This window comes from Pecten maximus, chromosome 14 (genome assembly GCF_902652985.1).
Source record: "Pecten maximus chromosome 14, xPecMax1.1, whole genome shotgun sequence".
Lineage (NCBI taxonomy): Eukaryota > Metazoa > Mollusca > Bivalvia > Pectinida > Pectinidae > Pecten > Pecten maximus.
This window is the reverse complement of record NC_047028.1, coordinates 21,989,075-22,016,524: the sequence shown is the minus strand read 5'-3', so window position 1 is coordinate 22,016,524 and position 27,450 is coordinate 21,989,075. Positions and strand designations below refer to the sequence as shown.

Below are 27,450 nucleotides of genomic sequence, written 5' to 3'. Positions count from 1 at the left end.
ATTTTATTGTTTTTGCATCAAATTCTTAGCGACACCAAACGGTGTCGGATAATTCCACGTTTTCATATAGTAGTGCGCTCTGGCCCTACACCAGACATGGTGACAGGGCCAGAGAAAACTCGGGCTAGGTTGAGGGCTACCATATTTGCTATTAAGAATTTTTCTTATCACAAGAAACTAACTAAGTGTGATTATACAATTCAAGTTAGATATGTCTGCCAGTTAATAAGTGTTTTTTAATCTAGAAAGATCAGTATATGTCATAAAGTAATAAAAGAAGTTATAAAAACAAACAACATTGAGAGAAGTAAATTTTTATTTTTGTAAACTTCATAAATTTGCACCAAAGAATAGTTTAGTGAGAGTCACAGGACAATACACAACATTAAACTAATAGAAGTTTTAACCTAATCATTCTAAATACTGATGTCAATAGTTAGTATACCTAAAGTGAAACTAGAGATAAGGTAATGTATGTGTGTGTATACATTTAGATAATCCATACTTAGAACAACCATATACATATATATATAAGTATTTACAATTAATGAAAATGCATAATTAATCTACACTGTTAGTGTTTAATTGTAGTAGTGATTCTGACTAAATCTACATTTGTATGATTAAGATAAAAAAAAAACGGTTTGGTTACTGTACTATTGATAAAAAATGCATATAATTATCCTAAAGTGAAGGTTACTTCTTCAATGTTTTTAATGGAAATATAGTTGTATAGAAATATCATGTTACAGACATGTTTCTCTGTCAAATTACCTCAATACATAGCTAGCTGTTTGGTAAGTTATTTCAATATCTTGTATGGCTGTCTCCATATTTGTCTAAGTACATATACGACAGGTAACCCCATCTGTAGGAAATTTGCAATAATCATTTCTAAAAAGTGGTTAAAATGAATTTCAAATGGTACCAATATTATACATATCTCATTGTTTTAAATCAATCCATTATTGACACTTAAAAGTTAGATTCTAACCTATTTGAAATGTAAGACATGATTTGATTGGTCAGTCAAAAAAAAAAATTGTGACCATGTGACAATAATGCCATTCACAAATTAAGACTAGATGGCAGTTATTACATCAATGACCTCATACAACCCTGAAAAGTGTTAAAAATTAAAGACTGATGCAAATTTGTAAAACACAATAGGGTTATCACCTAAATGCATTTCATTAGTCTGAAATTATTGCAGTATTTTTGTTTTCCGATTTATAAAATTCCAAGTCTATAAATGTCATCAATGGCTTGTATTCACCATGTATGGTCCTTCTACACAAAATGTAAATAACATCCAGTATTTCCACACCGAACAAGGACATTTAGTTTCTAGGTTTATGTTTATACTGTTGTACAGATATTCATTTTGTTCAACATTTGTAGTTGATAACTTTGATCAATTTTCTTTTAAAAATGAAAATGTTATTGAGATGTTAGACATTTGTTTCTACATCATAATGACAATTTACATATATTCAAACATGCTGGTCCAATTTCTTATTAGACAGGAAACCAGTACAATTATAGTAAATAGGTATATAGAACATTGTCAATGAGCAGCCTAACAAGGTTTGATGACAATCACCAGTACAAGGTGTGATAAAGATCACCTGTACAAGGTTTGATGATGGTCACCTGTACAAGGTTTGATGACGATCACCAGTACAAGGTTTGATGACGATCACCAGTACAAGGTTTGATGACGATCACCAGTACAAGGTTTGATGACGATCACCAGTACAAGGTGTGATAACGATCACCAGTACAAGGTGTGATGTGATCACCAGTACAAGGTTTGATGACGATCACCAGTACAAGGTTTGATGACGATCACCAGTACAAGGTTTGATGTGATCACCAGTACAAGGTTTGATGACGATCACCAGTACAAGGTTTGATGACGATCACCTGTACAAGGTTTGATGACGATCACCTGTACAAGGTGTGATAAAGATCATCAGTACAAGGTTTGATGACGATCACCAGTACAAGGTTTGATGACGATCACCAGTACAAGGTTTGATGAAGATCACCTGTACAAGGTTTGATGACGATCACCAGTGCATGGTTTGATGACGATCATCTGTACAAGGTTTGATGCTGATCTTTAATTTGTAATCTTAAAAGTTCAGAAAAGGTTCAGTGATGTGTTTTATTCCATATATAGAGAGCTAGTACTGATTTTGAACCCTAATTATAATAAAAAGTCATATTAGAATTGATGAGTGAATGATATAATTATGATAAGAGGATTATATACAAAATTCATTGGAGATGATATCAAAAGATGATCCTACACCAAAAAAAACCCATTGGGAGATACAGGTAGCAGTATCTTGTGGCCCTTTGTTATATAAAGTCATATCTACTTGTAAAACTTCTGTACTTTCCTTTTATAATGTTAAATCTTTTTGTTTCTCTGTTTAATATTGCTCCATGCTTATAATTCCATTTCTATTCTACAGTGCTGTTAGCTAAATGCAAAAGCTTAATTAGAAGACCAGCCAGATGAACGGGTTTTAAAATTCTTACCTTGCTGATATAATTTCAGTTCTGCAGTATGAAAGTATAATTGTTTTTTTTTTTTGGAATATTAGTTGACAACCACACAAAATTTATACATGATCAGTGGTACAGATATCTCCCATGGCATTTTCTAACTAAAGAACAAGTTTGTTCAGGTATCAAGCGAGGCTAATTATGCCCAAAATTCCACCAATCAGGATGTTTCTCGGTAGAGAAGTATAGTGTTGTACAGGTAGCCTTGGCCAATAACTGACCACACTTGCTCAAAATGATTGACTGTCAGTAGCGACCATTTACCTTAGTATAGTCTGACAATCGTATATTACAAATATTTATCACTTCAAATATACAACATATCAAAATACTTACAAGTCTAATTAATTATAATGCAGAACAAGTATTTTCCACATGAAATGCTTTTAAATCCTTTACAATACAGATATTTTTTCATTCTTTCTTTAAGGAGTTTTTACCCATAAACATTCAAAAACATTCATATGCATCTTGCTAACTAGCTATTATATAATATATACATTATAACATTGTTATTTAATTTGTGACTTGCTAAATGGCTGTTTATTTGTATATTTCAATATTGCTCTTGAAATTTATAACTTGCTAAATAATTGTTCCTTCTCCTTTGTATAAAGATATTTTTTTTTCTCCTGATGTAAATGAATATCACAAAATATTTGTGATGTTATGATATACCGTCATTATTAGTGTGGAACAGTTGAATCATGTGTTAATTACACACCATTTGGATTGTAACAAAAACATGAAAAAGTGTTAATCATAGATTAATATGGTTTATGTTTTACAAAGTAAACCTAGACTACTAACGAAGAAAAAGACGTCAAACTTCTAATATAAAATTACAAATGTATAAAAATGTGCTTGATTTATAGAAAACCCCAGTTAGTGGGTATACGAGACAAATGATTATAAGGAGTGGGTTTGTGTGGAATGTTGTACACTGGATACTGTTTCTGGCCCCAATCGACATTGGTTTATACTGTTAAGCAGTTAAAATTTCAATGAAAGAACAGTAAATACATGTCTCAAATAATACTGAATACACGCATCATCACATTAATTACTCAAGTATCCAACTTTTTGTTAACAAAGTTGAGTTTGTTTCAAGTTTCCAAAGACCTGTAATATAATTTTGTTCAAAAAATGTTATAAGAAAAACACACATCTTTCATTATTTCTAAGTTAATCTTTAAAAGGATTTTAATTGATAATCCATAATTTATGTGTATCTAATTGTCGATGATCAAAATGGAACCCATTTCCATCATTACCCAGTAATAGTGATAACGTTACCAAAATGTAGAATTAGAATAAACATCTGTTATAATATAACAGATTTATGCTGATCAGGATCTTAATTTAATTATTACTGAAAACATATTTTGTATTTTCTACATGTTATTGTGTTTATGCTTTGTATTTTCAATATTTGGATGCGTATGTACACTAATATAACTGCCACTGATTTCCATAGCATCGTCTGAGTCCGTTGATATCGGTCTGCTCAAACAATCAATTATTTTCTTGTGGAAAATCAGCTTTTATCTTTTTAAAAATGTTGGTACATCAATTTTGTGATTGTCTTTACGTTAATGAGGCACCTGAGCTCTCATTATTGAGGATAAACAATAAATGCCATTGTTTTAAGTCACAGAGGTGATAAATTGTCTGTCTACTCGATAATTCAAAGAGAGCTAACTGATTGCTGGTCGTTCTGATCTGACAGTTGTGTGGTAGGTCTGACAGGTCATCACCTGAAATGATACCGTCTAACAAATATATATATTCACTGCTGTGATTGGTTGCTTCCTTATCAATGATAGCCAATCAAGTTTGATGAGACACATCTTGATGAAGGAATGCTTGTTTAGTACAAGTACAACCATGTTTTATCTTCAAAGTGTCACTCTATTAATCCTGTTATGTATAAATGAGGTGCTAGTTGCTTAGTTTTCAAAGTGTTGTTTGTGCTGAAAAAAAAGTGTCCTGACAGATTCTATTAATTACCTTGCAAGTTGAACATTTTGGTTATGCTGTGAATGGTTTAAAAGTTGGTAGTAATTAAGCTGTATAGTGAACAGTGTTCTGTTCAGCAGCTGAATCCTGAACCACTTAAAGGTTACAAGGAGTTATTCCTGATCGTGAAAGGTTTTCTTGGCACATATAGTGGTATCTGCCAATCAAAATTCAGAAAAATTCAGTTAAGATTGAATTCTCCTTCTGAATACTTAAAACACACAAATCATGAATACAAATCATCATATTTTTTCTAATTTGTAAAATTTCACAGGCAGACATGCTCATCTTCAGATTACATATAAGTCTACCACTGTACAACATATACTATATGAACAATGTCAAGATTCACTGCAACACATGTATACTTTGGTGAGATGCTGACACCCAATCTACAAATCAACAGATTAAATCAAAATAAATGTATGTTACACACTTGTGCCCATGTTTGGTGTGGATTTGTCACACCAAGAAATGTAGATGTATTGTATTGCCTTCATACACATTGGTACACTAGAAATTTGAACACTAGTCACGACTACTAACATTGGTACACTAGAAATTATAAAACTGTAGTCACGACCACTAACATCGGTACACTACGAATGTTAACACTAGTCACGACCCTAACATCGGTACACTACGAATGTTAACACTGTAGTCACGACCACTAACATTGGTACACTACGAATGTTAACACTAGTCACGACCACTAACATCGGTACACTACGAATGTTAACACTGTAGTCACGACCACTAACATCGGTACACTACGAATGCTAACACTGTAGTCACGACCACTAACATCGGTACACTACGAATGTTAACACTGTAGTCACGACCACTAACATCGGTACACTACGAATGTTAACACTGTAGTCACGACCACTAACATCGGTATACTACGAATGTTAACACTGTAGTCACGACCCTAACATCAGTACACTACGAATGTTAACACTGTAGTCACGACCCTAACATCGGTACACTACGAACGTTAACACTGTAGTCACGACCACTAACATCGGTACACTACGAATGTTAACACTGTAGTCACGACCACTAACATCGGTACACTACGAATGTTAACACTGTAGTCACGACCACTAACATTGGTACACTACGAATGTTAACACTGTAGTCACGACCCTAACATCGGTACACTACGAATGTTAACACTGTAGTCACGACCACTAACATCGGTACACTACGAATGTTAACACTGTAGTCACGACCACTAACATCGGTACACTACGAACGTTAACACTGTAGTCACGACCACTAACATCGGTACACTACGAATGTTAACACTGTAGTCACGACCACTAACATCGGTACACTACGAATGTTAACACTGTAGTCACGACCACTAACATCGGTACACTACGAATGTTAACACTGTAGTCACGACCCTAACATCAGTACACTACGAATGTTAACACTGTAGTCACGACCCTAACATCGGTACACTACGAATGTTAACACTGTAGTCACGACCACTAACATTGGTACACTACGAATGTTTACACTGTAGTCACGACCCTAACATCGGTACACTACGAATGTTAACACTGTAGTCACGACCACTAACATCGGTACACTAAGAATGTTAACACTGTAGTCACGACTACTAACATCGGTACACTACGAATGTTAACACTAGTCACGACCCTAACATCGGTACACTACGAATGTTAACACTGTAGTCACGACCACTAACATTGGTACACTACGAATGTTAACACTGTAGTCACTCACGACCACTAACATCGGTACACTACGAATGTTAACACTGTAGTCACGACCACTAACATCGGTACACTACGAATGTTAACACTGTAGTCACGACCACTAACATCGGTACACTACGAATGTTAACACTGTAGTCACTGACCACTAACATCGGTACACTACGAATGTTAACACTTTAATTATTTAGCATTAGCATACAAAAAACAAAGGGAAAACATACAAAAATCATGTATAGTTAGGTACAAATTTGACAGAGGACATAATTTACATACATTTGTCCCTGATGTTATGGTGGATAGCCCAATTTTAATATACAGTTATATGTACAGTCATAGAGAACATGTTCACCTAACAACAGGGTAATTCTAACATCAAACTTAAATATCTACAGGAACTTTGATAACGATTTTATTATAAGCTATAAGATGTAAGACGGATGCATAGGAAATAGTGATATATATATATATTATGTATATATAAAAGAAACCAAACTCGACACAGAATTACAATATCACAGTATGACAACTGCAGACTGAAACATGTACAGATACTTGTAAAACATCCAGAGTCTTAAAACTTTGAATACAAAATTTGAATGAGGGATTGATTTTTATATTGCTTCATGTTTAATGAATAGTGATGTGTGGACAAACATTGATGTTGCTTAGAATAATCACTTTATTGCTTAACAGTTAATTACTAATGTAACAATCTTTGTGATTGGTCCATTTTCAATAATTGCTTTTGTTAGAATCACCCTGATTGGACCATTGTCAATGATTGCTTTTGTCACAGTCATTCTGGTTGGACCATTGTTATTGCTTTGGAATTGAAGGTATCATGTCAATATTATCTGTATTATCTCAATAATGAATTATAATTGATATATTTTAGGATTATTTTGGCAAACTGACATTAAAATATGACTATACACAGGAGTTTAGACACTTACTGGGTACTGTTCCACGAAGCCATACATTTACAAATGTACAAAGCCGCTATACACGTCTGCAGTCCTTTGTGTACAAGATATAACAAGTGTTTTCTAGTTTTCAGTATATGACTTTTGTCATACCAGAGGACATTTCATGAAGTACATAAAAACAGTTATTGGTCACAAATCCTCAAATGTCCTACGTACAGTCAACATGAAATCAACACAAAACTTAAACAACAACAGAAACACTCCAAGAATCACACCAGCTATATATAAATACCAGTAATTTTCTGATATTACTGTTATCATTGTAGCTCTCCATTGCGGATGTTTTTACAATTATCCTGATATTGAATTATCTGAATTACTTTCTGAAGCCGTTTTAAATTGTAATTTTACTGATCAGGATATTAATCAAATGCATTTTAATCTGTTTTGGTCAATATTTTACCACAAAAAGTATTGGCATATTAACCGATGTTTGATGTTTAACATTTTATTCAATGGCGTTGTTCATTGTGCAGTAATCGGTTGCGGACTAACTTTCCAGTTACTGTAAGTCAGAGTGGGTCTAGTACTGTCAGTCAACATTCCTCCTCATCCAGTAATTCTCAGCCTGGCTCCCATAGATGTACAACTGATCACTTTCTGTCATCTGAACATGTTGACCTTTCACCTCTGGGACATGACAGCTCTTCCTGTTGTCTGCTCTGAATCATTCTGTCCAGGGGATTTGATGTTTGTCCTTGAAATTTCGTTGTTTCTTTGTAAAACATGGGAAATGATTATTTGAACTATTCCCTGATGCGTTGACATCTTTCCTGCTGTTGTGATGCTTCCTCACAAGAAGATGGACACAAGGAGCAGAAGAAGAGTGGGCATGAGGATCGTAGCCATGGTGATGGTTGCAGCATTTGGAGGATCGCAGACCAAATTTGGCTTTTCTGAAAATACAAAAAAGAAGAATGCGTACAAAAACGAGAAACAAATAGCAACAGTTAATGACTTCAACCAGGTTAATTCACACTGGATTCTGGAAACACCTTTTAACCAGGTTAATTAGGGGCCGCAGGAAAGTGCGGGTACCCTATAGTATTCACTGTCTGTCCATCTGTCAGCGATCGAACTCAAACTTTATACTGTGCTTTCTTATTGAAAGTGCTCGCTTGGTTTTGTTTTTCTGTTTAAAAAGTCAAGGTCACTGTTACTATAAATAGAAAATCAGTTTCCAAGCAATAACTTGAGTTTCCGTGGCGATGTAACTCAAACTTCATACAGTGCTTCCTTATTGAAAGAGCTTGCAGAGAATTGCTTTTCAGCATCAAAATTCAAAGGTCAAGGTTATTGTAAGTCCAAAGTTTGCTTTGGCCAACCCTAACTCGCACCTCTTTCAGTACTTCCATACTGAAAATGTTTGCTAAGAATTGATTTACAGTTTCAAAGGTCAAAGGTCAAGGTCACTGTTATTACAAACAGGAGATCAGTTTCCTTGCAATAACATGGTTTTCTTGGGGCCGATCGAACTCAAACTACATATATTTCTTTCTTATTGAAAGTGGCTTGCCTGTTCATGATAAACAACATTAAACTTCAACCTCAGAGATATGGGCAAATGGCTTATTGATGATTATGGAGGATAAATAGCCACATGACAGGCCCTTGTTGAACCGGTCAGTGTTCTAGTTCACACTGGATTCTGGGAACAACTTTTAACCAGGTTATTTCACACTGATTCATGAAACAGTATTTAACCAGGTTATTTCACACTGCAATACAAAATGTATGAACAACATTTGACCAGGTTTATCCACACTGGTTAACAAGGTTTATTCACACTGGAACTCAAAGAAATTTTTTTTTTTTGGGAGGGGGGATGAAGAAGTCCATTTGGCTACTATTTGTAAAAGTCAATTCTTGTTTATAACTTGATTATAGATATAGGAAAGTCAATTATAGATATACTAGAGTCAATGGGGCCCCTTATAATATCCTTTGCCCATTGTTTATTTGTGACCATGTTCATTCACAGGATACTACTTACATATAGCATATATCATCCTGATTTATTCTCAACAAATTTAAGGGAAAACAGTATTCCCGAGGCTTTCACAGTGTATTATAAAATGTTTCCGCATGGTTTGCATAGACATGTAGTCGATAATGAACCTGAACAATAAATACATGTACATAATTTTTTTTTTTTTATTGATATTTTTGTACATGATGAATGTTCGTTACAGAGAAGGCATGGACGGAGCTGTACGAACAGGCTCTGGATCAGTGTGTCCATGGGAAATCCTGTAAGAATGGCCGCCGCTGTAAAGGTAAGTGTTATCATGGTAGGATGGTATCACTATAAGTCCAACATTTACCTGTGAATCCCTGGTGGTGTCCAGGTAAATAATAAATGTATTTTAGTAAATTGGCCTTTTGTTCTCAGCTTCTCTCTTAAAAAAAAATAAAAAATTAATGAAAAGCTGCTCTTAGGAGAGTAATGTAAACTTTTTTTGTTTTACAACAATAACGACACAAGTTATATCAGCTTATGTTATTCACGCTTGTTGGCCCGAATGGAAGTGCATGTGCGGCCTTACTGTGGGAGGAAACCTAACTACCCTGGTAAAAACCCATGTAGTCCGGCAGGTGACCCCAGGCTGCCTAGGTTAAAGGCATGTGTGTTACCACTGTGCAACCCGACCATCCTCAGGACAGTTACAACATACTGAATAAAACTGAACATTGAGAGTTCTTGACTAATGGAATACGTAAGCTAAGTTAGAGCATAAACAGGTATGGTTTTATTGCTTGCTTTCAGGCAGATTTTTCTGAAAGGAACGTTTCCAGACATGCACAAATATCAGAGACATTCTCCCCCATTTTACTCACTGTATATCCTATTAAGACTAAATTGGGAAATTGAATGTTTTCGTAAATTGCATTTCCTATTTATTTTGTGATCACGAATGCTACTAGACGAAGAGTAGACACCTGACAATTACTTAAAACATGCAGTCAGGGTATCGTCATGGAAACTGAGAAGTTGATGAAGGTCTAAGACGACAGTGACCAGTATTTGTAGTTAATTATAAAATTCACTCTAACGTCTCCACTCCTTGTCTAGACCCTTCAGTGAAGTAGTTGTCTATCAATGACATCCAAACTGCTACTACTAAATGTCCCAATAATGTACCAGACTGAGGCAACTAAGGTATATCTTACATAATTGATACATGGTCACCAAACTGTCCACTGAGTGGTCATTTGACTTTAATAGACCTTCTCACTACGTCCACTGCCGACATGTCTTTGTACTTTGTTCCATTGCTGATACCCATCCCTGGCCCACTGTTTGAAAGTCACCAGGCAGATTTGGAAAATATTTGTATACTTTTAAATATATTGTTTATAGTGGGTTGGTTGGTTGGTTGGTTGGTGGGTTATTGGGATGGCAGTGATGGGGGATTGGTGGGGGGCTTCCAGCATTAAAATGAATTCGGATCAGAAATTTTTGGACAGGTCAGACATTGGTTACCTCCCCTGACTGTGGACATGGGTTAAGTCCCCTGTTGACATGGGTTAAGTCCCCTGACATGTAAACTGACATTAATTACTTCCCCTGTTTCATTTCTCCACAGTTGGTATACGGTGTTATAACATTCACCTTGTGTGTGGTAGTATTGTCTCCCTGATGTCTGTGCTTGAGGCCACATTGAACCGGTTCGCTGCCAAACTAAACCTCAGGTAAGTACCAAGTACATAATTTGGACTATACTTTTACTGTGTAAACCAGGTACATGTAGTTCCATTCGATTAATTAAAATCACGGGAAAAAAATGAAAAAAAATCTGTGCCCCTAATTATAACTCCGAGGTAAGCTTTCAGTCACCCACTGTTCACAAGCCCTCATAATAAGTGTAATATGTCTAGCACTATTTTTTTTGTTTGAAACAAGGCTGTCAGTGTTGCCAAGCTAAAACAACATTAAAACTGTAATTGGCATGTCATCAAGATGATGCTTGGCCCTGGATTCTCTAACAACTCAACATCAAACAATTGATCTGTAAATTTCAGCATATGACAGGATTTAGCAGACAGCGCCTCTGCAGTGTGCCGTTAATAAATCCTCAAAGCCAATTATCACAATGACATTATCGTGCATTAAGTGCAATAAGTGCACTTCCATGATGAGAACGATTCAAAAGATTAAAATGATCAAGCTATTATCAACATGTGCAGATTTGTAGCAGAAAAAGGGGCACATGCTATGGGACTGTGTCTTCTAGGTACACAGTGTGGGCTCACAAATTCCATTTTATATATTTTGCTCCAGTAAATCTGAATCATTTAGGCTTGTTTTGGGTATGAAATACATATATTTTGTTGCTGTAATATTGAATCATCCATATGTTTGTTAGATACACTTAGTCTGTGATATATGTTGAGTAAGTCTGAGTCACCTGTGTGTTTGTTGTAGATACACTAAGTCTGTGATGTATGTTGAGTAAGTCTGAGTCACCTGTGTGTTTGTTGTAGATACACTAAGTCTGTGATATATGTTGAGTAAGTCTGAGTCACCTGTGTGTTTGTTGTAGATACACTCAGTGTGTGATGTATGTTGAGTAAGTCTGAGTCACCTGTGTGTTTGTTGTAGATACACTCAGTGTGTGATGTATGTTGAGTAAGTCTAAGTCATGTGTGTGTTTGTTGTAGATACACTCCGTCAATGATTTATATTGAGTAAGTCTAAGTCTTGTGTGTGTTTGTTGTAGATACACTAAGTCTGTGATGTATGTTGAGTAAGTCTAAGTCATGTGTGTGTTTGTTGTAGATACACTAAGTCTGTGATGTATGTTGAGTAAGTCTAAGTCATGTGTGTGTTTGTTGTAGATACACTCAGTCTATGATTTATATTGAGTAAGTCTAAGTCATGTGTGTGTTTGTTGTAGATACAATCATGTTCAGTCTATGACGTATGTTGAGTAAGTCTGAATTGTTTGAGTGTTTGTTGGAGATACACTAAGTCAATGATGTATGTTGCAGTAAGTCTGAATCATCTGTGTTTGGGTGTGGATACACTAATTATATATTAAGTCTATAATGTATTATTAAGTCTATATTGTATGTTGTAGTAAGTCTGAGTCGTCTGTGCGTGTGGTGCGGGTACAGCTGGACAGTGGAGAGAGGGTGGTGGGGGTGCGCTACCCACTTATTCTTCTGTCAGAGGTAGAGAAAGTCCTCAAGGAGCAGCATATGGTGGAAAGGATACAACTCTCTCAGTCAGTAAGTATTTCAGAACTGTGGAATTTATAAATAAAATTCAATATATTGGAATAAGTCCTGTTTACATTGACCTGGATAGAATGGCTGTTAATACAATCAGCAAGATCAATTTCTTCGTCCCTAATAATGAGATATCTCAGTTTAATTCAGTCTTTTTCAAACACTATTATTCATCTTGACGAAGTTCAATTAATTTTTTTCGATATTTATTGATGATTTATTTCCACAAACAACTGGTTTTATCTGATGTGTATTTCCATGTACATCTATCATATCAAGTTCCACGTCGGAGAGATCGGAAATCATTTCGAATGTATTAATTTGGTTTAATTATAAGCTGTAACGTAATCTTCCATGTAAAAATTGATGACGGTCTGTAATTAGCGTATGGATTCTGAGGCTGTGCGAGAGCATGCTGTAAAAACCTCTGTTAATAATTGCGGTTATCTGAGTGAGCACCACTCCGTCTTCAAAAGAAACCATGTACACATCTTTAGCTGCTGTATCAATCAGGGTCACTAGTAGGCTTGTAATTCTCCTAACAGATGATAATTGACTAATTTTTGACATTGATTTCCAAACTTTGGCAGTTTAAGACTACACTGCGGGCAAGTCGAGATCACAGCTGAGCATACTTAGGCTTCTCTCAAGCATATTGGGTTCTAGCTTGATATTGAGATTTTTTTCCCTGTAGCAGATGAAGACAAATCAACTTAAGTTTGTTCTTGTCGATAGGTGATTGTATTACCAAGTTGGGTGTTTAGGTTAAAACTCTGAAGACTGATTTGAAAGTTTTACATAATTGAATTTGATTGCTAACAGTAGATTCCAGATCATTTATGCCAGAATATTAACTGTTAAACTGTTGGAAAGCAAACAAGGCTTCACATGTATTGATTAATTTAAGAACATTAGATAATATAAACGTTGGATCGATGGAATAATAATTGCTTCCCGTACATAAGGTTTAACAATGTTAGTCTGCCAGGAGGTTAGTGACTTATAAAACCTGTTTTATATTATCACAGGTTTCTTTATGTTACTTGTGAAAGTTTGATGTTTCAAATTATGGATTTACTAAAAGTTTGATGTAAAAAAGATAAATGCTTTTAATAACAAAAAATATGAATTATTTTCTCATTAGTCATTATACTACTGCTGCTAGTGTAAGATATTAAATGTTAGTATACTCACACTTTGTAAATGGGGAGGGGGTTCGTATATAGCATTCTCTTTATCTGCAATTTTTCTTCAAGAAATCTGGGCCTAGTTGTTCAAACGTTGATTAGGCTAATCACATTTTAACAACATTTTTCAAATCCTGATATAATAGTTTCTGGTAGAACTAACTTGACCAAACTTTATGACAGTTTGTAATTCTTAATTCTCTTCCAACTGGCATAATTTAAAGACGATATACTCACAGGTTTTGCAACAAAGGAGAAATAGAATTTTCACTAATCAAGTGATTAAGTTAATCACCTTTTGAACAACTGGGCCCTGATCAACTACCCTTGGACAGATTTATTTCATATTCACACCTACTCATCATGTCATCAATTCTACACCTGATTAGATTTCGGTGATCATAAGTCAAGGTCAAAGCACCAAAGGTTACACTTGACCACTATTGAGATGGTGTGGCGGTATATCTCTGTGAGCCCCTGGTCACTTTCCCTTTATATATTTCCATAGGTGAGAAACCCTGACGATAGTGTTGCTGCCAGTGGAAGTGATGCTACGAGTAGTAGTGTAGAGGATGATGGGAAACAGGAAGTTAAGTCTGTTGTCGAGGAAGTAACTCCTGTTAATGCCAAATCTTTAGCTCGTGCTCTGAGACCACCAGTCACACTGAAAACATTCTTCAAATCTGCTGGGCAGAAGAAGACAGAGAATGCATGTGAATCAAGATCAGGTTCACCGAGTTCCCCATCACAGTCCGGACTGGACAAACATTTGTCTGATGAAGATAAGGACTCGATCGTGTCTTCATGCAATGACAACACAACATCCAACAAAAATCATAATTCTGATAATTTGACAGAAAATGATGACAAGCAGCTGTTGTCCCAGTCTAGTGCTAATCTAGAAAAGTGCGGTTCGAGTACAAGCAATGTTCAAAGTTCAGAAACAAGAGAAAGTAACTCTTCAAAGACAAGTTCTGATAGTATGTCTATCATTAAGTCTGAGCTTAGTGATACAAACTGTAAAATTTCCAATAGTCCAATCTCAAAACCAGATTCAAACTCAGGGAAAAGTAGTATATCTAAGAAACGTAGTGCAGCGAGTGGAGAATCTTCAAGGGCGGCCAAACGACCTCGACAATCAAATATCATGTCAATGTTCGCCAAAGCTACAGCAAAGAAGGAAGCTAAACCTAATATGAGCTGTCCAATATGTGGGAAGGAATTTGAGGGTGAAGTAAAAAACACTGAAATTAATCAGCATATAGACAACTGTCTCATAGAATGATGTAAGTGTGGATCCTAAGTGTTAGGGGTGGCATCGTTATAGAGAACTGATGGATACTGGGTGTTAGGGGTCCCGTGGCAGTCCATTATTGAATAGAAGTACTAGGGGTCACATAGTTACAGAGTGCTGATGGACTCTGGGTGTTATGGGGCAGTCCATTATTGAATACAAGTTCTAGGGGTTACATAGTTACAGAGTACTGATGGACACTGGGTCTTATGGGGTTAATTCATTACTAAACAGATGGACACTGGTTCTGGGGCCCAGGGTCACATGGTTATGAAGTACTGCAGATGTTTATTACATTTTAGAGGGTCAATTCATCATTTAATACAGTTGGACATTATAGGAACTAGGGGTCACATGGTTATGCAATACTACATTTTGAGGGTCATATCCATCATTTAATACCAATGGACACTAGGTTTTAGGGGTCACTTATTGATGAAAACTGGATGTTAGCTTAAAATACACCAGATGTATCAAATTGGATATAAATTATTAAGTTTTACAGACTATGTTGACAATGATATATAATAGTGCTGAGAAATTTGTATTTACGAGTAATTTGTCATGTGTTTAAAATACAGTGAGTCATTACATAAACAAGCCGGTAGGTAATATGGAAAGTTTAGTGAGACAAATATAGCATTGTGAGCCAAGAATGTTTTAAATGATGAAAAATTGATTACTAAGATGTTGTATACATGAAAAGATGAATGAGTGTTTTTTAATGATGATAAAGTTGTATATAGCCTGGTGCATGCATTGATTGTGTCGTTGGTTTTTTATGTTCAGGTGAATAATTGTGATTGTTTGACACATGTAAACCTGTAGGCTTCACTCTACATTCCCTTGTTGCACTCGGCTGTCTACAGACAGGTTGATAGAATATGTAATGGTTGTCACTAATCATATAAGATCTTTTGCCCTTGAAATTGGACACCAAAGAAATTCATATTGGTTTTTAGTTTTTAATTTAATTTTTTTTAAGATTAGTGCTAACATGTTTGTTATCTTTAATCTTCTTCTCCTGTATGGATAAATAGAGGTTTCACACGAGTAAGTTATTTTTTAAAAGTTACAAAAGACACGAGCTTTAGCGAGTGTTTTTTGCAACTTTTAAAAAATAACTTACGAGTTTGAAATAAATTCCATATCCAACAATTTCGAGTCGTGTGACCTGTTTCTACCACAATAATATCGGCTTAAAACAAAGGGAAACGTTGCCAAGTATAATTTCGCGTATGCAAATAAAGTGTACCGGTGACGTCCGGACCCGGTGATGGGACGTCATTAGATTATTGATGACGTCAATAACAATTGCAGCTTGGGTCAAAGTGCACCGTGTTAGCCGATCAAAATGCGTACAGAGTTTATACCACGTGTGGTATAAACAGATTGTTAATCAACAGCTGTAATTATTAACTGATGGTCTGAGAGTTGAATAACACAGGGTATTGTGGTAGAAAGGAATTTTAATAAATTTTTCGGTCTGCAGCATACCATTGTGAAGGTAACTGAATGTTATATATTGTCTTTCCATCCCCAATGGGGCCCAATGGGACGAAGAAGTCAAAATTTATCAAAGATGAACTTAAATTGCTTTGAATCATCCTCTTTGGTCCAGAAAACTTAATGTTAGTTAAAGAAAAAACTGCTGACTTCCACATATGGTATGGAGAGGCTTGGTCACAAAATGAGAAGAAGAAAAATATAGTGTTTGGTGATGATCGTTGAAATATCCAAGTGAGCCATACAGGTCCTTTGGGCCTCTTGTTTTTTAATGGGATCTACCTGAATCCAAAGACATTATAGGTTTTAAGATAAATATTCAATAAAAATGCAAATTAAAATCTTGGCATTACATTTTATTTCAGTTGTGGAATTTGATGTTTTGTGTCCTAGATTTTTCAAGTGATGTACATAAAACCAGTAAATACATAGCTCCGCTCTTGTATCTGAATAGGACATAAGTGTTTACAGTATCATAAAACCTCCAGCTGATATGTCACGGTTTGGAATGATCAGATTTATGAAATAATATCAAAATAAATTTATCTCTATAGTGAAATTACTGTAATCTATAGCATCTGTTAAAATTATATTTAGAATGGCATTTCAGCAGATCAAGTACAGCAGGTCCTGTCTGTTTACACATCATCTTCCCTGTAGTCTATGATTTGATGTTTTCTTTCTCTTCAACATATATACAAGTCTGTTCTGTTTTAATAAATTATTTATCTATGATAACTACTGAAGTACAAACAATATTTTTTGTATTATTATCTAAGGATGGGAAGGTAGACATTTTGTTGTGTAAGCTAACCAGTGGCTGTGTATACAGCGGGGATTTGGTTAGGCTCATGTTTATGTGTTTTATATCACTTTGTGATACCGTTGTGTGATGTGCTGATAAGGTGCAATAATATTTTAGTTTTATTTTAACTCCCATGCTGTGGTAGAATTTCTAATTAAAGTACGTTGATAATCATTCACATCAATATCGGTCCTTTCATGTCGTATCTCCATGTCTTGTGTTAGAACTTTGAAATTTTATTAGGTATTTATCAGCATTACAGATAATTTCTTGAATTCGTATTTACAAAAACAAACTTTTTATTGTCTGAATCTTACTGTTGAAGTTACAACCTCATCCATCATAAACACTAATTTCAAATAATAATTTGTAATCTTGTCAAAAGTTAAAAAATGAAAGTTTTGCCAGCAACTTCTTTCATTTATATAAAAAGTGTCAAAACTGGATTTGGTATCAAAGAGTTTAACAACTGGATTTGATTGTGTCAATTTGATTTCAAATATAATTATAGAAAGTGTATTTCATCATGTGTGATGTTGGAGTCGACATTTTGGTGAAGTATATGAATTATAGATATACAGATGTACGTGTGTTTGTGAGACATTTGTGTATTCTGTATCATTGTTTTGGTTAAATTTACTAGCTGAACTGTGATTCTTCTTATAACAATGACCGAAATAAAAACAAATTTTACAAACAATTTTTTTTTTTTTTTTTTCACCCACAACATTGTAGTGCGGGTCTATCTGTCTGTGTGACATACGACATATTGACTAAAATATGCCTTTAGTTTCTGTAGTTATCTTATAAGCATTGAACCAAAAAGTATTTAAATATCAGAAAAAGCACTGTTGTGACTCGTTTTCCACTTGGCTGACTCAAATTAAACTGTGTGCTATGTAATTCCTCATAGACTGGTCACTGTCTCTAGATTATTGAAAACATAAATAAAATTGAGCGTTCTGGTCTCTTGGATATGAAGTTTCAAAATAGATGTAATTTTGTGCTTTATTTCTACTAAAGCAGGCATGGAGGATTATGTATGATTTACAAGCTGGAGATTTTCAAGTAAAATGAACATGATATTTCACAGATTCTTAGCTCTTCCATTATGTAGCGAGTTCAGGAACAAGCTATTATACATGGTAGGAAGAAAATGCCACGGAAAAGAAATATGTTAAAGTTAATAGGGTACTTTGCAAATTTTGAAATTTCAGTCGAAATCTATAATTTAGTTTGCTAGCTAGCAGAGAAAATGATTGGCTGCTCGGGATCTGTGCTTCGATAATTCTATGCCTGCATCGTAACTAATACTGTGTGTTAGCAGTGACACACAGCCGTTGTGGAGAGACGGCATTTATTGGCACTAATATCCAGTTTCCCCGAGAATGAGGACTTTTAACTAGGACAAGAAGCACAAGATTAATGGGGAGGCAGATTTACAGGCTAATATCTCCACAGAAAATTCAAGAATAATAAGATTTGAAAAAAGTAAGAATGGAGAAGTTGAGAAAAACAAAGTGACAGTCATTTCGTTCAATCTGTTTTCAATTTGACTTTTATAAGATTGCACTTGAGAGAATTCACAGTTAACTGTAGTGGTTGACACATTTATATGGGAATAATACTGCCGTAAGTGGCATGGCACCCGGATGTTTTGGAGTAAGGACCTAAATTACGCTAAACTTTGAACAAAATCAAGTATAGATCAAATGTACATTTGACTGGGAAAGCGATTCTTCAGTAATATGATATGGTATACCTAATTAATAAATAGTATTGGTAAGTGGTTTGTAGATGTCAACACTCCTATCGTTTCCAGTTCTGCTGCAAGTCACTAATGTGCAATAAAAAATTAGAAAATTTCCAGCACTTCTTCAGAACATTATCAATCCCAAGTTTTATTAACTTTCCTGTAATAGAGGATTTTTTTTAACTTGAACTTTTCCATTCCTGAAAACCTTATTGTCATCATGGACAAAAAGATTTTTACTTTATGTAATGCTTTCCTATAGAAACATTTTAAGTTAAAGATTGTTGATGAAATAGGGGCCTGTATATAAACTGGTAAAATGTTTTATAGTAACTTGGCTCAAACAAGACACTACTAGTGCAATACTGTGTAAAACCAACCCCCTCAGAACTGGTATGTAATACCGCATAAAATTAACCTCCTCAGAACTCGTGTAATACTGCATAAAACTAACCTCCTCAGAACTCGTGTAATACTGCATAAAACCAACCTCCTCAGAACTCGTGTAATACTGCATAAAACCAACCTCCTCAGAACTCGTGTAATACTGCATAAAACCAACCTCCTCAGAACTCGTGTAATACTGCATAAAACCAACCTCCTCAGAACTACTGTGTAATACTGAATAAAACCAACCTCCCCAGAACTGCTATGTAATACTGCATAAAACCAACCTCCCCAGAACTGCTGTGTAATACTGCATAAAACCAACCTCCTCAGAACTGCTGTGTAATACTGCATAAAACCAACCTCCCCAGAACTGCTGTGTATTACTGCATAAAACCAACCTCCCCAGAACTGCTGTGTATTTTTTTAATACTGTTTAAAAACCAAGCTCAACAGAACTGCTTTGTAATATTGCATAAAACCAACCTCCTCAGGACTGCTGTGTATTACTGCATAAAACCAACCTCCTCAGAACTGCTGTGTAATATTGCATAAAACCAACCTCCTCAGAACTGCTATGTAATACTGCATAAAAACCAACCTCCCCAGAACTGCTATGTAATACTGCATAAAACCAACCTCCCCAGGACTGCTGTGTATTTTTTTAATACTGTTTAAAAACCAAGCTCAACAGAACTGCTTTGTAATATTGCATAAAACCAACCTCATCAGGACTGCTGTGTATTACTGCATAAAACCAACCTCCTCAGAACTGCTGTGTAATATTGCATAAAACCAACCTCCTCAGAACTACTTTGTAATACTGCATAAAACCAGCCTCCCTCAGAACTGCTATGCATTACTGATAAAAACAACCTCCTCAGAACTGCTATGTAATACTGCATAAAACCAGCCTCCTCAGAACTACTGGTGTAATACTGCATAAAACCAACCTCCCCAGAACTGCTATGTAATACTGAATAAAACCAACCTCCCCAGAACTGCTATGTAATACTGCATAAAACCAGCCTCCCTCAGAACTGCTGTGAAATACTGCATAAAACCAACCTCCTCAGAACTACTGGTGTAATACTGCATAAAACCAACCTCCTCAGAACTGTTGTGTAATACTGATAAAAACAACCTCCTCAGAACTGCTATGTAATACTGCATAAAACCAACCTCCTCAGAACTGCTATGTAATACTGCATAAAAACAACCTCCTCAGAACTGCTATGTAATACTGCATAAAACCAGCCTCCTCAGAACTACTGGTGTAATACTGCATAAAACCAACCTCCTCAGAACTGTTGTGTAATACTGATAAAAACAACCTCCTCAGAACTGCTATGTAATACTGCATAAAACCAACCTCCTCAGAACTGCTATGTAATACTGCATAAAAACCAACCTCCCCAGGACTGCTATGTAATACTGCATAAAACCAACCTCCCCAGGACTGCTATGTAATACTGCCTAAAACCAACCTCCCCAGAACTGCTATGTAATACTGCATAAAACCAACCTCCTCAGGACTGCTATGTAATACTGCATAAAAACCAACCTCCTCAGGACTGCTATGTAATACTGCATAAAAACCAACCTCCTCAGGACTGCTATGTAATACTGCATAAAAACAACCTCCTCAGAACTGCTATGTAATACTGCATAAAACTAACCTCCTCAGGACTGCTATGTAATACTGCATAAAACCAACCTCCTCAGGACTGCTATGTAATACTGCATAAAACCAACCTCCTCAGGACTGCTATGTAATACTGCATAAAACCAACCTCCTCAGGACTGCTATGTAATACTGCATAAAAACCAACCTCCTCAGGACTGCTATGTAATACTGCATAAAACCAACCTCCCCAGAACTGCTATGTAATACTGCATAAAACCAACCTCCCCAGAACTGCTAGGTTATAACCTCTTCAACAATGACACTATCTGTAGAATTGTATTAAAATACAATGTACTAATAAATGCATATACTGTTGGACTGATACTTTAAAATGTCTCGTACATTAAAAAACACCAAACATGATCGGTTAAAAAACACCAAACATGATCGGTTATGGTTGCTTATTGTTTGTCAGATATGACGTAAGACAATAATGTTCATGTCCAGTCGAACTAGCCCCTGGTCAGACTAGCTGTGTCATTAACGGTCAGATTGGCGTGCTCATTAGTTCGGCGCGTGCCCCGAGTAATCACAGGTTATCACACAGACAAGGATTAGTAAGTCCTCGGTCTGTAACTGATGTAGTCATCACTACACGTGACGTCTCCATACACGACCGCATGTTCTCTGTCAATTTATAGATTTGTTGTCTTTCTGTCTATAATGTATCGTCCGATATAACTTTTTTTCTCCTTTGTTTAAAACTGTTGACTTGAATATTTCCTGAACAAGATGGTTTTTCATTTTCCCCACAAGGAAATGGTGCATCCGAGATGGCAGGTTTATAACTTTTACCTTCAAATACAAGCCGAGCCTTTAATCAAACGTATGTACTCGTAATAGTGAAAGCAGGGTTATTACTACCAAGAAATGGAAAGTACACAGTAGTTATATTCAAGCCACCGGGTTTATAGAGTGGGAAGTTATTCACATACGTGCGGTATAATTGTAAATTTCATGGAGCTAATATTTCGTGGATGTTCCAGTCGGACTTATTTCGCACAACAACACAATGTAAGCATTTAATCACAGAATCTCGGTCTTGGTGTCGTTGAAAGTTTGGTTTAGCTTATTGATGACACTTTATCGTCATTTCTTCAAAGGGGCATTTCGTCTCCGAAGGTATAGAGCTGAAAAAATAATGACGCACCGAAACCGTTGACAATTCTTTTAAAACAGTGTTTAAAAATATCAATAATGATAAAACAGACAAAAAATATAACCGTTTTCTGTGTAAAACATCCGAAAATCGAGATGCTATGAAAGCTGTCTAGAATATTTGTAGTAACGGTAACATTTCCATGCATGGTTACATACCCGTTGCGCATTGATTTTTTTTTTTTTTTTTTTCAATAATTATTTCGCAGTAATGATATTACACCTGGCTGTGGATATATACAAGTAGATTCTGTATAAAATACATATCATATGACCGCTAATATAGTGTACTTAAATACCACGCGAAAAATACCATCTACATGTATACAGTAACTTAAATATTGAAATCAGCAGATGTAGGATTACAATGTCTTTGATGTGAAGTTCAGATCACTTCGGTGAATAAGCTCGCCTTCGCGATTAATACACGGTACATTATCAAAATTATTTTCCAGTAGGAATTTAAACAATCACAAGCGAATTTAACAGAACTTGTTCCTGGCGAACGTTTGAAATCTGGATGTTGGTAAATTCGACTCTTTAAGTCTGTTTCCCCAGATGACCACGAATCTCCGGTAACTCGGTATTTAGGAAAGCATGTGTTTCCAACAGGTGGTTAAAACCATTAACACCCGTACTATACCACAGTACAACATTTAACATCCTATCGTACACGTGTACAAGGATGCCCTGATCGTCATTACAACTGTTATAATGTCAATACATATATACTGTACTAAGCCTTGATCAAGAGACCCCAAACAACTCTATGATAGGTCTCTGTTTGACCAAGCGTCTTCCAATCTTCAGGAGTGGATCTTATTGGAATGTGGTTTGAAAAGCTTCAGCTTTTTTCTTTAGACTTTTCCTTCTGTTACAACACTGAACAGTAATGACCACTGGTATAACAGTGTTAAATCACTATGTACAGTAATACCTTATATTCGAGATTATTTTCCCGAAAAAGGCAAACACTATGCTTATGAATTATGCTGGAGCTTATTTGGTGAAAGAAAAATGCAAGAACAATATATGAGATGTGTGGGAACGAGTATAACTGATTGCTTGATAACCCGAGTTGCAACTGGCCCTGACACCATGTCATGTCTGGTGTCGGGGTCAGAGGACACTCGGGCTAATTTTCTGATTGTTGGCAAGATTTACCGAATGCTTACGTCCTGACCAAAAGGGACGACAAACTACCAAGTTCTAAAGCCCGAACCCCCGCCATGTCACTTCGGGCAGTTGCCAGGTACTGACCGTAGGCCGGTGGTTTTTCTCCGGGTACTCCGGCTTTCCTCCACCTCCAAAACCAGGCACGTCCTTAAATGACCCTGGCTGTTAATAGGACGTTAAACACAAACAAACCAAACCTAACCCCGCCATGTTTTATTAGTAACTTTTCTACTTCTCTGTCTACCGTTAAAAGTTGATCCGATATGTCGCAGACGTACTCAAATATGGATATTTCTGTAGTAGATATGGAATGCCAATGAGAAAAATTACAGTTCATTTTTTTAAGATCCATATAGTCGTCGTCACGACCTTAATAGGGACTTATTTTTTCAGTCATCACGAATGTCTACTCAGATACAGTATCTAAACTTGCTCATCGTTTTCAAAAGACAAAAGTTGTTTGGGGGGATATTAAACCAAACAAAAACCAATCATCCTCGTCTTCCCCTTAGAACGTGGCTTTTACCGACAAGATTTTACGGTGGCTATTGTTAATGAAGCAGATTCAAAACCAAATTTGATATGTTGCGAACCTACAGTAGCATAACGAAGGGCAGACATATATCTACTGCGTCATATTATCTCCGTTAGAATTGACAGAACAAAAAGTCATTCTAGATATAGAACATTGCACAATAATCTTCCTTTTTACCTTTACCTATCCTCGATGTTTCATACATTTCTAACCCTGGTTAAAAGTTTCTTCACATTTTCTAACGAAAAAAACATTTATGCATTAACTTTCAAACAACCATTTTGAGGAATGTTATCTATATGAATAGAATATAGAATATATTTCTTTGAAATGGAAGCTCCGTGAAACTTTTGAGAAGTCTGAGTTTAGAGCTTTTGACAGGCGCGCTTAAACAGTTTGTTCGCATAATATAGGGATTTATTTCGACAGCAGGGAAATTCAAAACTCGTTTAGTTCAAACAATTATCGACTGTCAGTAATTAAAATGGAACCTGCTATCTCTGTAACGTGTTGTCTTTTTTCCAAATCTATATTTAATATAGTATCAAACAGAGCACAGTTACCAGCGTATTGGCGTTGGATCAGAATATTAAAAAAAACGAAAGCCTAAATAAAAAATATACTTAAATGTACATCCATAACATTACAACTTCAAAAAGGAAGATAAACAAAATACTGAATGAATAAACAGCTGTTCTAACCGTCGAGGTCTCTGATTTCATCTTTTATATTTCTGCCAACTTCACTCTTGGGCAGAATGAATGTTCTTACGGGAGATTTACATTAGCTTTTAAAAACATAAATCACTATCGTGAGCTATCGACGGTAATTCTGACAACTTGTACCACAGGACAGCAGTGTGCTACAGAGGCTGGAATAGGCCGTGATTACTGATCCGGTGATGTAACGAGAGACACTGGGGTGAGAGACCAGAGTGAATATAAAGCAATAAAAACATGTATTCCAGACAGTGACACATTCAGATTGCGTCTGTAAACTGAATTTAAACATCCCTGTGATATTTACAGATTGCGAATTAAATCTTCATTTTCGGGAGATTTTACTATTTGCGATGGAAGTTGGTATTGTGTTTTATGACCATTTACTTATCCCTGTGATATTTACAGATTGCGAATTAAATCTTCATTTTCGGGAGATTTACTATTTGCGATGAAAGTTTGTATTGTGTTTTACCACTATAGACTTTCTGATACCATGTACACTTAGGAAATATGAATTGATACTTAGATATTAATAAAATAGCCGATTCTTCAAGGATAATTAACATTCTTTTCATTCGAGCCACAATCAGTAAATTACACATTTCGTAGATAAAAAAAATCAAATTGTTAGTCAAAATAAGCACATGTACTATATGGAATGATCTACAGTGTGGTTCGCGTTCGTTTACCCTCTGACAAGGTTTTCACAGAAACTGAAAACAGTCTGGGAAATATTCACGAATCACTTTCTTTGCAGATAAGAGAATACATGGGCGAGGTTTCCTGTACCTGTTCCATTGGCCTTGTCTGGTTTAAAACCCGGAGAGCTCGAGTGATACTCACTCCGCAGACAAACCTGACAGTATATATACATGATATATGATGTACAATATACATGATATTGGTACTTATCCAGTGAAATTAATCGTAACGGCGGACCAGGCTACCAAATACATCATTTTACATGCAACAGAATGTTTGGTTGTAATATCCCCTACATATATACCTACTACTTATATCAGTCTGCTTATATACATACAGTACTTAAATAATATGTTATAATGTAAATATATCTATACATACCCGCTACATATGTCAGTCTGCTTATATACATAAAGTACTGAAATAATATGTTGCAGTGTAAATATACATACCCGCTACTTATATAAATCTATTTTGAAAATGTTCCCATTTGTGGTAGTCTACTATGATTATGTCCATTTGTAAAAAGAAGTCAAATTTGAGATCAAAACGTGTTTGGCCGGTGAATCTACGACTACGTTTAATATGACAAACATTTTAAATGAAGAGTTCTAAGAATAAATAACTCTGGGCATACAAAATGATGTATTGTTTATTGTGTAAATTAACCATAAACAATGACAGGTTTAAACACAATTACCGAATTAATTGGGTTGGGATGTTAATGATGATTTGAAACAATAAAATTATTGCGATTCATTGTAATCAACAGTGAATTCTTAATTCACAACACGTACAGATCACCCCTCAGAAACGCTTCTCTCAAACACACACACAGCTTTTCTTAGAAACGGCTATTAATTCAAAATATGCCCAATTGATCCTCAGAAAGATTCTTGTTTTCAAATTACACACAGTCCGCCCCCAAGAAACTGTCCCCATCTCGAAACAGGCCGCTTTTCTGATCAGAATCAGTTCTTAATTCAAAACATGCTCTGACTATCATTAGAAAAAAAAATCGTATCTTCAACTACACGTAGTCCGCCCTCCAGAAACGGTCCTCATCTCAAAACACACAGGTCTTCTTCTAAATTGGTTCTCATCTTAAAATGCTCATAGTCCTTCCTTGAAAGGTCAATCTCCAAACACACACAGTCCACCCTTAAACATCACAGAAACGAAACGGTTCCTCTCTCCAAACACACACAGTCCACCCTTAAACATCACAGAAACGAAACGGTTCCTCTCTCCAAACACACAGTCCACCCTTAAACATCACAGAAACGAAACGGTTCCTCTCTCAAAACACACACAGTCCACCCTTAAACATCACAGAAACGAAACGGTTCCTCTCTCTCAAAACACACAGTCCACCCTTAAACATCACAGAAACGAAACGGTTCCTCTCTCTCAAAACACACACAGTCCACCCTTAAACATCACAGAAACGAAACGGTTCCTCTCTCCAAACACACACAGTCCACCCTTAAACATCACAGAAACGAAACGGTTCCTGTCTCAAAACACACACAGTCCACCCTTAAACATCACAGAAACGAAACGGTTCCTCTCTCTCAAAACACACACAGTCCACCCTTAAACATCACAGAAACGAAACGGTTCCTCTCTCAAAACACACACAGTCCACCCTTAAACATCACAGAAACGAAACGGTTCCTCTCTCTCAAACACACACAGTCCACCCTTAAACATCACAGAAACGAAACGGTTCCTCTCTCCAAACACACACAGTCCACCCTTAAACATCACAGAAACGAAACGGTTCCTCTCTCCAAACACACACAGTCCACCCTTAAACATCACAGAAACGAAACGGTTCCTCTCTCCAAACACACACAGTCCACCCTTAAACATCCACAGAAACGAAACGGTTCCTGCTCTCAAACAACACACAGTCCACCCTTAAACATCACAGAAACGAAACGGTTCCTCTCTCCAAACACACACAGTCC

The 27,450-nt window shown here is 35.9% G+C and overlaps 2 protein-coding genes across 2 annotated transcripts in view; one reads left to right on the top strand and one right to left on the bottom strand.

Annotated features, from left to right (window-relative positions):
* The window catches only part of LOC117343015 (protein FORGETTER 1-like), a 45,992-nt gene extending 29,808 nt beyond the window's left edge, over nt 1–16,184 (top strand). Inside the window, 4 exon segments of the mRNA XM_033905339.1 lie at nt 9,526–9,609; nt 10,921–11,026; nt 12,415–12,565; nt 14,261–16,184. Coding sequence (XP_033761230.1) covers nt 9,526–9,609; nt 10,921–11,026; nt 12,415–12,565; nt 14,261–15,037 — 1,118 coding nt within the window. The 3' untranslated portion in view covers nt 15,038–16,184.
* The window catches only part of LOC117343016 (acetylcholinesterase-like), a 57,443-nt gene continuing 36,767 nt past the window's right edge, over nt 6,775–27,450 (bottom strand). The window contains exon 3 of the mRNA XM_033905341.1: nt 6,775–8,229. Within this exon, the coding sequence (XP_033761232.1) occupies nt 8,126–8,229 (104 nt within the window). The 3' untranslated portion in view covers nt 6,775–8,125. The remainder of the gene's footprint in view (nt 8,230–27,450) is intronic.